The sequence below is a fragment of the Procambarus clarkii genome, chromosome 72 (genome assembly GCF_040958095.1).
Source record: "Procambarus clarkii isolate CNS0578487 chromosome 72, FALCON_Pclarkii_2.0, whole genome shotgun sequence".
Taxonomy (NCBI): Eukaryota; Metazoa; Arthropoda; class Malacostraca; order Decapoda; family Cambaridae; genus Procambarus; species Procambarus clarkii.
Genome location: NC_091221.1, coordinates 5,540,969 through 5,555,699, shown reverse-complemented (window position 1 = coordinate 5,555,699; position 14,731 = coordinate 5,540,969). Strand labels below are relative to the sequence as shown.

The 14,731-nt window shown below is 41.4% G+C and overlaps 2 protein-coding genes across 8 annotated transcripts in view; one reads left to right on the top strand and one right to left on the bottom strand.

The window, feature by feature from the left end:
* LOC123773736 (uncharacterized) overlaps nt 1-3,169 on the top strand; it is a 437,688-nt gene extending 434,519 nt beyond the window's left edge. For all 7 annotated transcript variants that reach the window (XM_045767617.2, XM_045767618.2, XM_045767615.2 and 4 more), the window contains one exon: nt 1,874-3,169. In XM_045767617.2, the coding sequence (XP_045623573.2) occupies nt 1,874-2,238 (365 nt within the window). In that variant the 3' untranslated portion in view covers nt 2,239-3,169. The remainder of the gene's footprint in view (nt 1-1,873) is intronic.
* Nucleotides 3,170-3,244: 75 nt separating this feature from the next.
* The window catches only part of LOC123773613 (cilia- and flagella-associated protein 58), a 28,186-nt gene continuing 16,699 nt past the window's right edge, over nt 3,245-14,731 (bottom strand). Inside the window, exons 11-18 of the mRNA XM_045767405.2 lie at nt 12,961-13,139; nt 11,881-12,053; nt 11,215-11,377; nt 9,946-10,044; nt 9,450-9,584; nt 7,453-7,554; nt 6,977-7,031; nt 3,245-3,378 (exon numbers count right to left, since the gene is read on the bottom strand). Of these exons, the coding sequence (XP_045623361.2) occupies nt 3,326-3,378; nt 6,977-7,031; nt 7,453-7,554; nt 9,450-9,584; nt 9,946-10,044; nt 11,215-11,377; nt 11,881-12,053; nt 12,961-13,139 (959 nt within the window). The 3' untranslated portion in view covers nt 3,245-3,325. The remainder of the gene's footprint in view (nt 3,379-6,976; nt 7,032-7,452; nt 7,555-9,449; nt 9,585-9,945; nt 10,045-11,214; nt 11,378-11,880; nt 12,054-12,960; nt 13,140-14,731) is intronic.

The window sequence follows — 14,731 nt, the reverse complement described above, 5'->3', positions numbered from 1 at the left end:
TTTAAGAGATAGTCACCCACTTAGGTGTAGGAAGTGATGTTCACCAGATTATGGTAGTTACTGTGCATTGACAGAGATGGACTCGTCAAAATTAGATTGTGTGTATTAACCAATGCCTTCCAGACTCCAATTAAGTCTGGTAGAACTTATGATCGACATATTGTATTCTTAATCTCAACATAGTTCAGTGGTTATTGCATGTACAGTATCTGGGAAGTACATAGTGCCTCTAAATTTTCTCATTACTGTACACTTCCATCACTTCCCAGCCACAAAGACAGCACATAACGAGTTGCAAAAGGCTTGGGAGGTGTTGTGTTGCAGGAATTTTTGTTTTTAACATTTTTTTTTAATCATTATTGTAAAATTACTGTGATGATGATTACTGTGCAATTACTGTAAAAATACAGTAATTGTGAAGAAATGCAGTCACAGCATAGAGCACGGTCATTGTGTATGAAAAACTCTGATCTTGTAAACATCAGACCAATTTGTGTACAGTGTTAGCAAATCCTTTGTGATTCCCTGGTTTTGTACTAAAGAAAGGCGTGAGAGTTGCCTGTAATAAAATGTAGCCAAAGTGAGTATGCGGTTTAGAATTAATATATTTATTGTTAATTTCTTTATTATGCACCCCATACCCATCCCATGGGCGGTGGTGGAAAGGGTTAGAGGCACATAATCGGATCAGGAACTGAACCCCATTAGAGTAGGTGGCTTAGGTGGAATGCAAAGGTCATGGAAAATTCTTAATGTTTGATCTTCCACAACAACCACTCGAGAGCAAGTGGAGACACTCGGTAGTGTCTCCACTCAGTGATCACCAGTACCATTGTCTATTACAAGGTAGAACCCCCTCCCTGCTCAGCTCGTTGTCGCCGTGTGGGGGCTTAGTGGGCGGCTGCCGGAGTGTGATGCTCCTTGGGACAGTCCTCTGTCCTTTTCTAGCCTTGTGCTCCTGCTGCTGTCCTCTCCAATTCTGCTGGGCATCTTTTCCTTTTCCTTCTGTTTCGTTTTTCTCCCCCCTCTTCTCCTATCTGCTTGCCGTTTCCTGCCGACCTTTTGCTCGTTCTGGTTCTTCCCTTGGACTTCTTCTATTTTGACGCCCGGGTGCTTGAGGAGGCATACTCTTGCACCCGTAGAACTGTAGTACCCGACGTCGAGAGCAAGGGGAACCTTTTATTGTCAATCCCCCTTTCGTCACTGAACCCGATCTCGACGGACTGTTGGTTTCTTAAGGTGACGTTTGTGGGGCGTATACTCACGACGCACCCCTAGGAGGCCCAGGCAAGATCGGCGATAGCTTCTTGTTGGGTGTCCTGCCTCTAATTGTGGCTCCATGGTGGGTGTGGTGGCACATTCGTGAATGAATTCTTCTTTTCGTAATGATGATAACCCCTGTTTCGGCTGCTTCTGGTTTACCTTCTCAGGCTTGTGGGGTGGGCAACCACGCCCCCGAGTCGGTCCGTATTGGAAGACCGGGCTCTGTAGCCTCCACTGCATTGGGCCCCGACCTTGCTCCTCCTTTGGTTTTCTGACTTCTTCCCCTGGCTCCCCTCCCTCCTCTGTGGTTGGGTCGAGACCCAAGCCCCCTGTGGTGACTACCTGGTCCCCTGGCGCGGCTCCTTCTCTAGTTGTAACTACTGCGCCTTTTAACCCCTTTTAACCCCATTTAACTTTGTTAAATGTTGCCTTTACTTAGTCTTGTGTAATAGTGAGAAGTTGTTTAGTAAATTATATGAATGGATTAAGTACATAATATATACAACAAACAATTTAGCTCATAAATTCAGGGTTGCTGGTACCTCTCAGGGTTTTACCCTTGCCAATATTTTCAATTTCCAGCCAACTTGTATAACTTATTTTCTTGCAGATACAATGAATCCAAACAGTCTAGGATCACCGGTTGGTCCACCCCCACCTGGTACTAACGTAAGGTCTACAGCTACACTTCCACCACCCTCACCTGGCTCCATGGGCACCACCTACCCCCCTCCTCCAGGTCCTCCTTATTATGCTCATGGAGGCTACAATGCTTTACCCACCTCTTCCAGTGGTTATCCACCAGCTTATCCTCACAATGGTGCAATTCGAGGACCCCAGCCTCTCCACTCCTCTCCAGCAACTCAGTACCCTCTTCCATTGACACCAAATGGTCCATTAAGCCAATCTTCTCCCAGAGTAGTGGCTGGCGAAAACTACTATTGGAATCGTGTTTCAGAGCATCGACCGGCGTGAAACTAATGTATTTAAAATATTGGATCTAAAAATGTACATTTCTCAAAAGAAACTGTGATCCAACAGTGATAGTCACAAATGTCTTGTATATGTTGTAATATTTTAATACATGCTGTGAAATGTCCAGGAAAATTATAATAGACAAATATATTTACTGGACTCTTGTTTACTATGCTCAGTGCCTCTAGTGTTCATATGGGACCATATTGTTTTCATAGCTTCATTTCATAATTTTGAAATTCCTTCAGGAAAAGGAAATGACATGATCTCCTTACTTTGTCTTATTCTGATTTCATTTGCCTAATGAAAGTTTTCTTTAAGAAAATTTTTTAAATTAGGTAGTCATTTTTAAAATCCTAAGACAGTTTACCTTTTAAATTTTATTTTATGTTGGTCCTCTTTAATTTTACAGGATCATGACCAAAGTGACCTTATATATAAAGGAGTAGGACCCCATGCTCAATGCATTTGTTTTGTCAATATTTATAAATTTAAAAAACTTTTTGTGTAGTTTTCATAAGACGAAGTGTCCTCTTAAATATGGCCATTTGCCATACTTTTTTTTTTTTCTTTTAAATGCATGTGTACATATTATGTAGTTATAATAGTTTAGGAGGACATACAATGAAGCATCATTTCAATGATTACAGACCTATGACAGAAATGCATATGGCAGTTCTTAGTACCAATACATGACATGAAAACATGTAAACATCATATAACATTACCAGAGATTGTCAACACTGCCTTGATCAAAAACCCTTAAATGCCTTATAATGGACTGTAAAGTATGTGGACTATTATAAGAATATTGTATGTATTCTAAAAAGTTTATATTATTTTAAATATCGGGTACGTTGCATGTTTTCATGTGACAGTCCTGTGTATTATATACCTTGTTAATAAATAAACATGACAAATAATGTTTCAACCTTATTTGCACTTTACCTAAGAACTGTAAATTGTGGTGAATGATTTATTGATTAATCATGTTATTGTATTAGTGTGCATTTATACAGTAGACGACACATTATCATCCACATACCTCCATTCCTGACCATGCACAGATAATGTAGGAGTTGAGACATCAAATCATTGTACTATTGGCAGATATTTTGCACCCGAGAAGCACTTCGTAAACTGTAAGAATACAACACAAGCAGAGTGGGTATGTGTTTAACAATGTACATATTCAGGTTAGGTCTCAAGTCATAGCTATTAGCAACCAACTTGTAAATATAAATAGTACTGTACTTACTGTAGTGTATGGTTCTTTATTATTTTCTCGACATAAATGTTTTGATGTTTCCCCTTATTGTAGTTTCACTATCAACTTCTTTAATGGGCTTACCAACTTGTTTAATAAGCTAATTGCCAACTTGTTTAATATAAGCTAATCAGCAGCATAATTTATTGCCAGTCTGTGCTTATTGGTAAGATCCTGTTCAAAACCCATTACTTGTTTAATTACAAGTTAATTATGTATTTCTCTATTAGAATAAATAAACCATAATTAATTCATCCACGAGTACCATTTGCCTTTGCCATTAGCAAAGACCTAAATGCAATAAAGCAATATAAAGTAAATATCTACAGACACTGTTCAATTCTGTAGGCTGTATTTCATTAGGGTTTTAAATAAATTGCATTAAACATTTAATGAAATGGCTGGTCACATGACTTATGTTGACTTCAATGCCTTTCATTGCCTACATTTTTGTTTTGGCCAGGAGGGGGGGGGGGGGGGGGGTTGAGGTTATCTTGAGATGATTTCGGGGCTTTAGTGTCCCCCCGGTCCTCGACCAGGCCTCCACCCCCAGGAAGCAGCCCGTGACAGCTGACTAACTCCCAGGTACCTATTTACTGCTAGGTAACAGGGTGAAAGAAACCAAGAAATCACCAAGATGGTTCTCAACTACTAGGTCACACCAGTTGTGGAATTCTGTTTAACCTACTGGGGACCAGAGCCTTGCCTCTCGCAAAAGCTCAGAAAGCAGGCAGCCCTGCCACCAGCATCCAGAAAGTCGGCAAACCACTGCTGAGTTTAGAGACCGAGCCCTCACACTAACTATCCTAATAATATAGAATGATTGAATCTCTTGTAACGAAATGTTTCGTCTAATTACCCAAGTTTAGTTACAGGATGAGAACTATGCTCGTGGTGTCCCATCTTCCCAATACATACTATCGAATAACGCTTTGAAACTATTGATGGTTTTGGCCTCCACCTCACTTAACTTGCAAATAGTGGGGGGTAGACAGAACAAGAAAATTTTCAAATTTTTTAGGGCACCTTTGTTTCCTTTGACAGCTTGAATCTGTCCTCTTTGGCTTGAAATTGCTGGTTTCAGGAATTCCTCTCAATTTGGTTGGTTCCTGTTATTTTGTAAATGGTAATCATAATCACCTTTTTCTTCAATTTTTTAGCTTTGGCATATTTAACACCTATAGCCTCTCCTTGTAACTCTTGTTTTTCAGTTCTGGAAGCCATTATGTAGCATGACTTTGGTTCTTTTCCCAGTTTATTGATGCGTTTCTCGAGATATGGGCATCATACAACTGCTGCATATTCCAGTTTGTCTCATAAAAATAATGAACAGTTTCTTTAGTACTTCACCATCCATGTAATTAAAAGCAAATCTGAAGTTGGAAAGCGACGCATATGCTCTTCTCTCAATGTTCTTTGTGTTCCTCTGGTGACAGTTTTCTATCCAAAACAAACCTAGGTATTGTTCTTTATTAGTTGTTTAGTTCCTTTCCATATAATTTGCAAGTTGTGTGGTCTATTTTCTCGAATTCCACATTCCATAGCATGGCATTTATTCACATTGAATTCCATTTGCCACATGTCGCTCCAAGAACTTATTTTAATCTAGATCAATTTATCTTTGATCAATCTTTATTAACTTAATCTGGACTCCTGCTTTAACAGAATGTGGTCCATCAGAATGCAAAATGCAGTGGAGGCTGTGACCTCTGGTAGCAAAAAATTACCCGGTAGTTGACTCCCTCACATGTTGCTACAAGGTGAAAAATGGACTAAATTTTCACTTTTTTAATTGGACTAATTTGTAATAATGATGTTTAGCAACAGTACTAGGCTGTAGGAGGTAGGTATGAGAGAGATTAACTATCAATGAAAGGAGGAAACTGGTGATGAAACTGGCGAGTAGTTTCCAACCAACCTTGCAAGCTGTTGCAAGATTGGCAAAAAACCAGCGTTAAATGTGTTGAAATGCTATTTTTTGGGAGAGGCCCGGAGGCTCCCCGGAGCTATCCAGGCTGAGATGTATGTTATTAGACTGGCATCAGTCAGTGTCAATGGAGATCCAGGCCTACCGGGGTCCATGAGCCAGAACCTGGCCCCCTCAGAGGCATGAGGAGGCAATGGCCTATAGAAATGCACATGTGTAATTACCTAAGTGCATTTACAGGATGAGAGCTACGCTCATGGTGTCCCGTCTTCCCAGCACTGTCATATAATGCTTTGAAACTACTGACGGTCTTGGCCTCCACCACCACCTCACCTAACTTGTTCCAACCGTCTCGGGGCGGTCAATCACCGAGCAGCAAAAGGCCTACAGAGGTAGTCCCCAAGGTGACTTGTGGAAGATAACCCCAAGCCCCCAAGGGCAGGGCACTCGGGGAAGGGAACCCTAAGCAAATGCAACCCGAGTACCTGAGAATATTTCTTCCAGCTCGCACGCCACCGTAAGAGCAGAATTGGACACAAGGCAGAGCACAACAGAGAATTCAGGAGCTGGAGCCACACAACCGAGCCACAATCACATTAGCCGAGAACTGACAGACAAATAGCTGGCACAATGGGTCTGGGGCTCCCCCTTCCAGGGAGGGGGTAGTTGCGCAGACAAGCAGCACGGCAAGTATGACGTCATGCTCGTTTGCTCTTTTTCAATTGGGGAGTTCTGTTTACTTGTTAGTTTTCTGAAGTAGTTTTAACCAGATTAGGGGTTTGTTTTGGGGCGCCTACCTTTCTGGGTGCCTGGCCCGGTCGATGGCAGACATAGAATGCTCCACACATGTGCAATTCTACAGATCGTTGCTCCTCGTGCCTCTCTTGAGAGGGCCAGGTTCTGGTTCGTGGCTCCGGTAGGCCTAGAACTCCATTCACTCTGATGCCAAAGTCTAATAATATACATTTTAACCTCGATAGCTCCGGGCAGCCAAAGGGGCTCCCCCCCAGAAAAGAATCTGATTGGTGCCAGCACTTTTATATTCAAAAGCAAAAAGATCAATTTTTAAAATTTGCTGCTAAAAGTACTTATGTAGTGTATGGAAATTCTATCAGTAGGTCAGGTACCTCATTTGGTCACTTGAGGATGAAAAGGCAATTGGGCCTTCAGTGCAAGAGGTAAGTAAAATAAATAATATTTTTGTATATACAGTTGTGTATTTTTTTTTTTTTTTGCTTATAGTACTGATATTTTAAACATTTTTTTAATATATTGGAAATGCTTGATATATTTTCAGTAAAAAAATCAATACAGTACCTTTAAAAGTTGTCAAAAATGGGCAAGGAACAGATCCCAGATGAAACAATTTTGGATGTGTAGGAAAGGGTCCGGTGTGATTTAGTCCACTTGGTCAAGAGCACAGCATTAACAGTGACAGCTAAATTAGTGTTAGGTGGTGTGTGTAGGAGGCACCCAGCCCTCACCCCTGTTCACCTCACTGTTCCTAGCCCCATTTGTGTCCATCTGGCATCTGCTACCCTCACCTTCCTGTTGGCTCTCTCCTGCTAATCGTCTCTGCTGCCGCCGTTGCACTGCATTCTGAAATGATGCAAAGTGGTGTGGTACAACTGTGGACATCTTCAAGAGAAAACTAGTTTGTTTTCTAAAAAAAAGTGCTGGACCAACCAGGCAGTGGTGGGCATGTGAACCTGCGGGCCACTCCATGCAACAGCCTGGTGGACCAAGCTCTCTCAAGTCAAGCCTGGCCTCGGGCCGGGCTTGGGGAGTAGAACTCCCAGAACCCCCATCAAGCAGGTATCAAGCAGGTACCAGTACTGTATATGTAAAAAAAATTAACTACATGGCATGAGGAAATGCTTTTTCATACAGTATTAACATTTATCTAAATTTGTAAATACTATGTCTTCTTGTGATACCAGGTCCCATTGTGTAAGTAGATATAGATACAAGATTATCAAATGCAATAAAGCACAGTATAATCCTAGTTTACAACACTCACCAGCTTGCGTCTGGTGGCTGCTAATTGATCTCTAAGGTGTCGCCGCTCCTGCTCCCCTTCCTCCTGGGCTAGCACTGCTGTGTTCAAAGCTGCTGTCACACTCTGTGAGAGATGGTACCTTATATAAAATGGTTAAATATTTGTTAGGCTCATTATTATTTTTTTGCAGTGTTCATGCAAAGCCCCTGTGAAAAATACCTTTAAATATCAACTTCCAAGACTATCATGGTAGTACTAGGAATATCTGTATTTTTATTGGCACCGTGTTGGAAATTCTCATGGCTTAACCCCAATTGCGCAGTGGTAAAACACTCGCCCCTCACTTAACGAGCAATTTAGCCTGGGTTCATATCCTGGCTGGGAAGGATTAATTAGGTGTCAATCCTTAAATGTACACCTATGTTCACCCAGCAATGCATGGGTACCTGGTTGTTAAATGATTTGACAGGATGTATTCCAGGGAAAATTAAGATTAAGGACCTTTCCAAAACATTATGTATTCTTGAGGTTATCTAGTAATTGCCTGTTAACTGGTCAGGGCTTAGCGTTCCCACGGCCCCGTCCTCGATCAGGCCTCCTTTTTGTTACACATTCCCAGGAAACAGCCCATAACAGCTGTAACTCCCAGGTACCTATTTACTGCTAGGTGAACTGGAGCATCAGAGTGAAAGAAACTATGCCCATTTGTTACCTCCTCTACCAGGTATCGAACCCGGAACCTCAGGACTACGAATACGAAGCACTGTCCACTCAGCTGTCAGGCCCCTAATGTACAGAAGGGATGTTGCTGCTAGTGGCTTTACAAGAATGTAAGAACTCTTGCATTAATTAATGAAATAAAAAAGTACTGAGTTACTTGGACCATACAGTATTTCTATCAGAAAATGTAGACTTTTTATCATTAAGGCTTTTTCTATTTTTGCAATGGTACCACTGGAAAGAGCAGGTAATTTCTATGGCCTAAATATAAAAAGTGAATATTTTTTCTGGGGGAACCCCATTATGGTTTCCTGAAGCTATATTCACAGAGACAGCTTCCCAAACACAGCAACATTAATCTTAGGGCTAATGTTGGCCAACCAGGGAGCCAGAACCTGGCCCCCTTCACAGAAGCACAGAAATTACATGTTTTCCTCCTCCTTTCTTAGCTTCAGGGAGCCTCCATGAGGCTCCCCCAGAAAACCAGCATTGAATGACTCCCTTCTACCTTCCCCTGTATCAGGTATGTTGGTTCATGGTTCATCAGCTCCAGACTGAGCTGGCTGGTTGTTTAAATGCCTGGCTGGCCAGATGCAAACCTAGTAAAATTGGTTGCAAGGTGTAGTGCAAGTGTGTTACCACTCATCAGCTTTCTGGGTGCTTTCCTGTGTGAGGATGATCATTCCTGCTCCCTGTGCTTCTGTGAGGGGCACCAGGTTGTGGCTCCAAGTCCTTGGTAGGCCAACAGAACTTCTAAAGACAGCTGTGATTGTGTATGGGAAGCTATCTCAGTTAATATAGCTTCAGGGAGCCACTAAGGCTCACCCAAAAAAGTGCCATTTCATTACAGTCAATGCTAGTCAAAGCATATATACCCCACATAGATATCATATTAGATAGATATCAAAGCATATATACCTCTATACCTCACAATCGACTTGAGAATGGCCCAGGATGGACCGAAACGTCATTGTCCCTTCATTTTCTAGTGTGTGTGGTTTGGTCAACATATATACCTCGTATAGATATCATCATTCCTTTTGAAGATGTATTATTAAAATATGAAAGTACTTAAGGAAATTCCTGTTTCAGTTCTTCCTCCGTGATCTGACACAGTCACATTTTTCATCACATGTTAATTTTCGTGATTTACACACACATATATATAGAAGCATATAAGCTTTGTATAGATATCACGAGACGAGCCTTACCCCCGAGTCGATTTGATTATCTGCAATCCCAAAGTTAGTGTTTTTTTGTGTGTGTTGTCGATGCCTGGTGCATAGATGACCACTGACCTTGACTTGGTCTTCCTTGGCCCGGAGCTGGTGTGTGAGATGAGCTCTGACAGCAGCAGTTGCATCAGGGTGCTGGCTGGCCGACCGCTCCACTACCCGCCTCAGCTCCTCCACCTCCCGCTCCTTCTGTGCTACCTGTAAACATTCCACATGCTATTATTGTTTGTAATTGCCTGTTAACTCATCAGCTTATTAATTTATCTCTATGAGTGTCACACACACACACACACACACATCTAATTATGATGAATAAAAAACCTAAGTCATTGGTAACAGTTTCAGCTCTTGGCCTTGGGCACCGAGCCCAGAACCCAATCATCCATCATGTTAATATTTATTGTAGTATGGGAAATGTCCGACACAAAAAACTGGAAGTAGCTTTTTATCTTTAATTGTTACATATTCCTCATCACTGTGCACCCCCCCCCCCCGTCATTCATTGCAACATATACTCCATGACTCATTGCAAGACAGGACCCTATCACAAGTGCCTCACCTCGCCCTCACTGGCTGCCACTCTCTGTGTAGCCGCCACCAACCTCTTCTGCAAGAGCTGGTTCTTGCGCAGGAGGTCATATGTGCTGGGGTCAGATGCCTGCAAGCAAGAGACTAGGTTTAATATGATATTCACATAAAAGTGCTGTCATGGCAGGGGATAATAATGAAGTGCCTAAATTAATACTGAACTTATGCCTCTACATCTAGAGAAGCTCCTCTTTATTCATCTTGATACAAGAGTACTACATCCACATACAAGAGTACTACAGTACTCTTGTATGTGGCAAATCAGCTCTACTAAGTCTTGCACATCAGAAGAAACCCATTAGTCATATTAGTTAAATAAAAGTGGAGAAATTATTTTATTTATTTTATCTCTCAGATGACAGTTTATATTCTTTCCTCTAAATTTAGTGTCTGGCCATGTATACAAGACTGACTGGGCAGCTTTGCCTGCCTGTCTGTACTGTGGTCTAGAAGCCACACACCTTGTATTTGGCATATTTCATGGCTATGTTCTTCTCTTTGCCTGCATGGCTCTCTGGTATCTTTTTTCAGGTCACATGGCATTTATACCGTCCTTGTTCCATATGGACAACGGACAAGGAAGAAGGTTCCAAGAAAGCCATATCACTCTGGCTATACGGTACTTTGGTTTCCTATTTTGCTATCTGATGTTCTGCCTTATAATACAGTATATGACAAGTGTCCTGGTTCCTTGCAATAGTTTTTGATGCTGTCTTGCCCTTTGGTCCACAGGACACTCGGGAGTCATTAAAAAGAGTATTGCAAGTGTAAAGTACTGCTAACCAGATGAGGATCTCTGGCTAGTCATGAGTGTGACATTATTACACAGGTCACAATGTCTAACTTTACAGATCAATGTGTGGTGCTCAGTGGATCAGTAAACACTGATGAATCCATTAATCAGTGCCACCTTATCATTATGTGGTGTTACTGTCAGTGCCAAAACATTAATAATGTTTAAATGGCAATTATACTTTATAATATAATACTTGTTCCCTGTATGGATGGTCAGAAAGTGGAAAGTAATGAAGCTAATTCCATCCTTAACTTTAAAAATAAATTTGACAAAAGCAACAGAGAAGTAATTAGCACGCCAGGTATAAATGGCTAGGAGGTGGGGCATAAAAATCCTAGATCTCAATTCTGTGTAGTCACTGATAGATAAGCACTTGTATATATGGTATATACTTGTATATATGGTAGCCGAGGGCATGAAAGTAACCATGTGCGAGAAGCATACCTTAAGAGTGGTCCAGCGGTGGGACTTCTCCCTGCGGATGATCTCTTCCTCCAACATGGCCCTCTTGTTTTGTGATACGATCAGCTCCCTCTGGAGGCGTACCAACTCCACCTTGAGGGACTCTACGAGTTTCACATGGCGGGACAACACCTGTCTCTCATCTCTGTATCCACACAAGATGCCCATACCACAGGGGTCAGGTGCAGATGTAAATATTTCAAGGTGCTGCCCTCCTTACCCACTCACAAAAAAACACAGGCATTCTAATATACTCTCCAAAAATAATAGTAGTTCTGCCCGAAACGCTTTGCGTAATAGTGGCTTTAGGCATTGTATGTACTAGCTCCTATCTATAAAGCCAACAAACTTTGTAAAATCTCTTTATGTATGTACCTTTGCCTAAATAAAAATTATTATTATTATTATTATTATTATTATTATTATAGTACATTAGTAACTATTATGAACATCTACAGCAAACTGACTGATGAAGTAATCACACATTTTTTTTTTTTTTATGTTTACTATGAACTTCTTGATATACTGTACTAATATTATAGTTTAAACATTCCATCTCACTAGAACTCCATGCAGTATCAGGAGTTGGCAATTTAAACAATATGCCAGCAATTCATCTCTTGAAATACTGCATATTAGAAATGTCACCTTAAAGCGTTGACCTCATTGGTGAGTGTGTTTATGTCCTGTAGGCGGTTTATGTAGTCCTTGTTGCCCTTGTGGAGAACATGTTCCAGCAGCTTCACCCGCTCCCTCAGTGCCCACACCTCATCGTTACGTCTGGCCAGCTGTGTCGCCACCACACCTCGTCCAGCCTGCTCCTGTACCAGCACCACCAGGTCAGTTGGAGGACCACCACCACTGCAGGACAACTATTATCTTGGAGACAAGTTTTGAAAATAAGAAAGAGTAAAGCATTCACAACAGGCGGCTAGATGGTAGAGGGATGGTCTCGCTTCTTGCAGGTCAGCATTCAATTCCTGACCATTCAAGTGGTTGGGCACCTTTCCTTCTCCCCCCCCCCCATCCTATCCCATCCCAAATCCTTATCCTGACCCCTTCTAAGTGCTTCCAAGTCATAATAGCTTGGTACTTTCCCCTGAAAATTCCCTTCCCTTCACAACATGTGCATCATACCACTTAGCAGCCACTGACATCTCTGGGCTGCTTACCTTGCACTGATTGATTTCAGGGCTTAATGTCCCCGTGGCCCAGTCCTCGACCAGGTTTGCTAATGGGAATTCTTTGTATTAGTGCAAGCCAGGTGTCCTGGGATTAGAGTTAAGGGAGTGTGTGTAGGCTCAACAGTGACATACAAGAAGAGCAATGTAAAGTTTATACATGAGACTTGCTCCTTCAGTTTACAAATCTATCACTAACAGTAGCTGTTAATGCCTATGGTTTATTCATCTTAAAATTTTTAGATTAAATAAGCTAGAGTAGATTGTTCCACACAGATCAGATCATATAAAGTAGGGTAGATTTGGTTATAGTAATACTTATCCTGAATCTTTTCTACATTATTGTACCTTGGAAAGGAACCTTTCCCAAGGTACAGTTCAAAATGGACTATACAAAGTATTTACTATACAAATTGCATAGTATTTCTGTGATTATTAGACTACAGTATATTGATTTATATAGGAGATAACAGCCGAGACAAAATGCCTTCATGTTATCTCTAAAGAATGTCTTGTTGAATACTGAGTAAGATAGGCATAGACAAACCTCTTCCAGGTCCTTCTGGATGGCTTTCATGGCAGTATCTTGGTCATGAAGGATGTGGTTGAGACCCAGCTTCTCTCCCTCAGCGTACTGGATAGCCCGTTGCCTCTCCTTAGCCACACTCTGGGCTGCCTTCTCTGCTGCCCTTAGCTGCTCATGCTCATGCTCCATCACTGTCACCTCTGCCAGAGTAACCACATTGTTATTACCACCTACTGTCATGGGGCTGGCCTGCTTTCTTTTTGTTTTTCCTGCTCTATTTTTCAAGTCTGATACTAGCATTACACCAGAATTATTTGGAAAATAGCTTATAAGATAGATTGGAACACAATGAGTGGTTTTTAGTCACAAATATGTACAAAATCATTAGTACTGTAGCTACATCTGAAGATGCCTGGAATCAAATCCAGAGTCTCACACACTAAGTGAGCACTGCTACTGGCCTACATTCTCTCACCTCTATAGGTATTTGTGCTGTGAAATTTTATCTACTATACAGTACTTCAAATTGTCGTGTGCAGTAACTGGTTTCAGTTCCCACTGTCGCAGATAGGACACCCATTATGCTTATCGAGGTACCCATAGGCCAACATCTGTCCTTCCTTAAAATGCAGCCCACAACAGTTGCCTAACTCCCAGGTACCTATTTACTGCTAGGTGAACAGAGGCATCAGTTTGTTGTTGACTTGAGTGATAATTAAACGTTGTGTTAATTACAATAAGTATTAATAAATTCTACTTAATTTTTGCTCCTTTAGTCAATATTCAACAAATATGCAAGATATGCAATAGATGCAAGAGCACTAGTTAGAGGGATAGAAGCTTGAAAAGGGAAGATAATCAACAGAGGGTTGGGAAGGTCCCATGAACAAAAGATAAGGAGAGAGCGGAGATGGACAAACGTACAGACAGATCTGGGCACCACCAGCTACCCCCTTCTAGTAGAGATAGAGAGAGGAAGGAAAGGAGAAATAAATCTGAACAAATCTGGAATACATAATGCAAATTTTAAACTCGAAAGGATACTCAACAATGCATATAAACTAAAAGATCTGGAAGGGTATACCAGTTTACATCTCCTCCAGACCTCACAATAGAACAGAAGAGAGGAAAAAAAAGGAGACATAGTACTAAGAGAAACTAAAGAAGTTAAACACAGAACAGTACAAAGATTCAAAGCAAGATCAGGATAAGGCAGGTGATCATGATAATAGATGGAGGAGAGCATGTACAGTAGTCCTCCACCTAGCTAGGCAGAACTAACCCTATATATATATCAGATGATAGGCAGGATATCAGGAGTTTAAGTTCTTTCTATGCATATGCCAGAAGTCTAGTACAGTACCTGTAAATAAATTTGATGGATTGTAATTACCCAAGTGTAGTTACAGGATGAGAGCTACGCTCGTGGTGTCCCGTCTTCCCAGCACTCTGTCATATAACGCTTTGAAACTACTGACGGTCTTGGCCTCCACCACCTTCTCCCCTAACTTGTTCCAACCGTCTACCACTCTGTTTGCGAAAGTGAATTTTCTTATATTTCTTCGGCATCTGTGTTTAGCTAGTTTAAATCTATGACCTCTTGTTCTTAAAAGTTCCAGACCTCAGGAAATCTTCCCTATCGATTTTATCAATTCCTGTTACTATTTTGTATGTAGTGATCATATCACCTCTTTTTCTTCTGTCTTCTAGTTTTGGCATATTTAATACCTCTAACCTCTCCTCGTAGCTCTTGCCCTTCAGTTCTGAGAGCCACTTAGTAGCATGTCTTTGC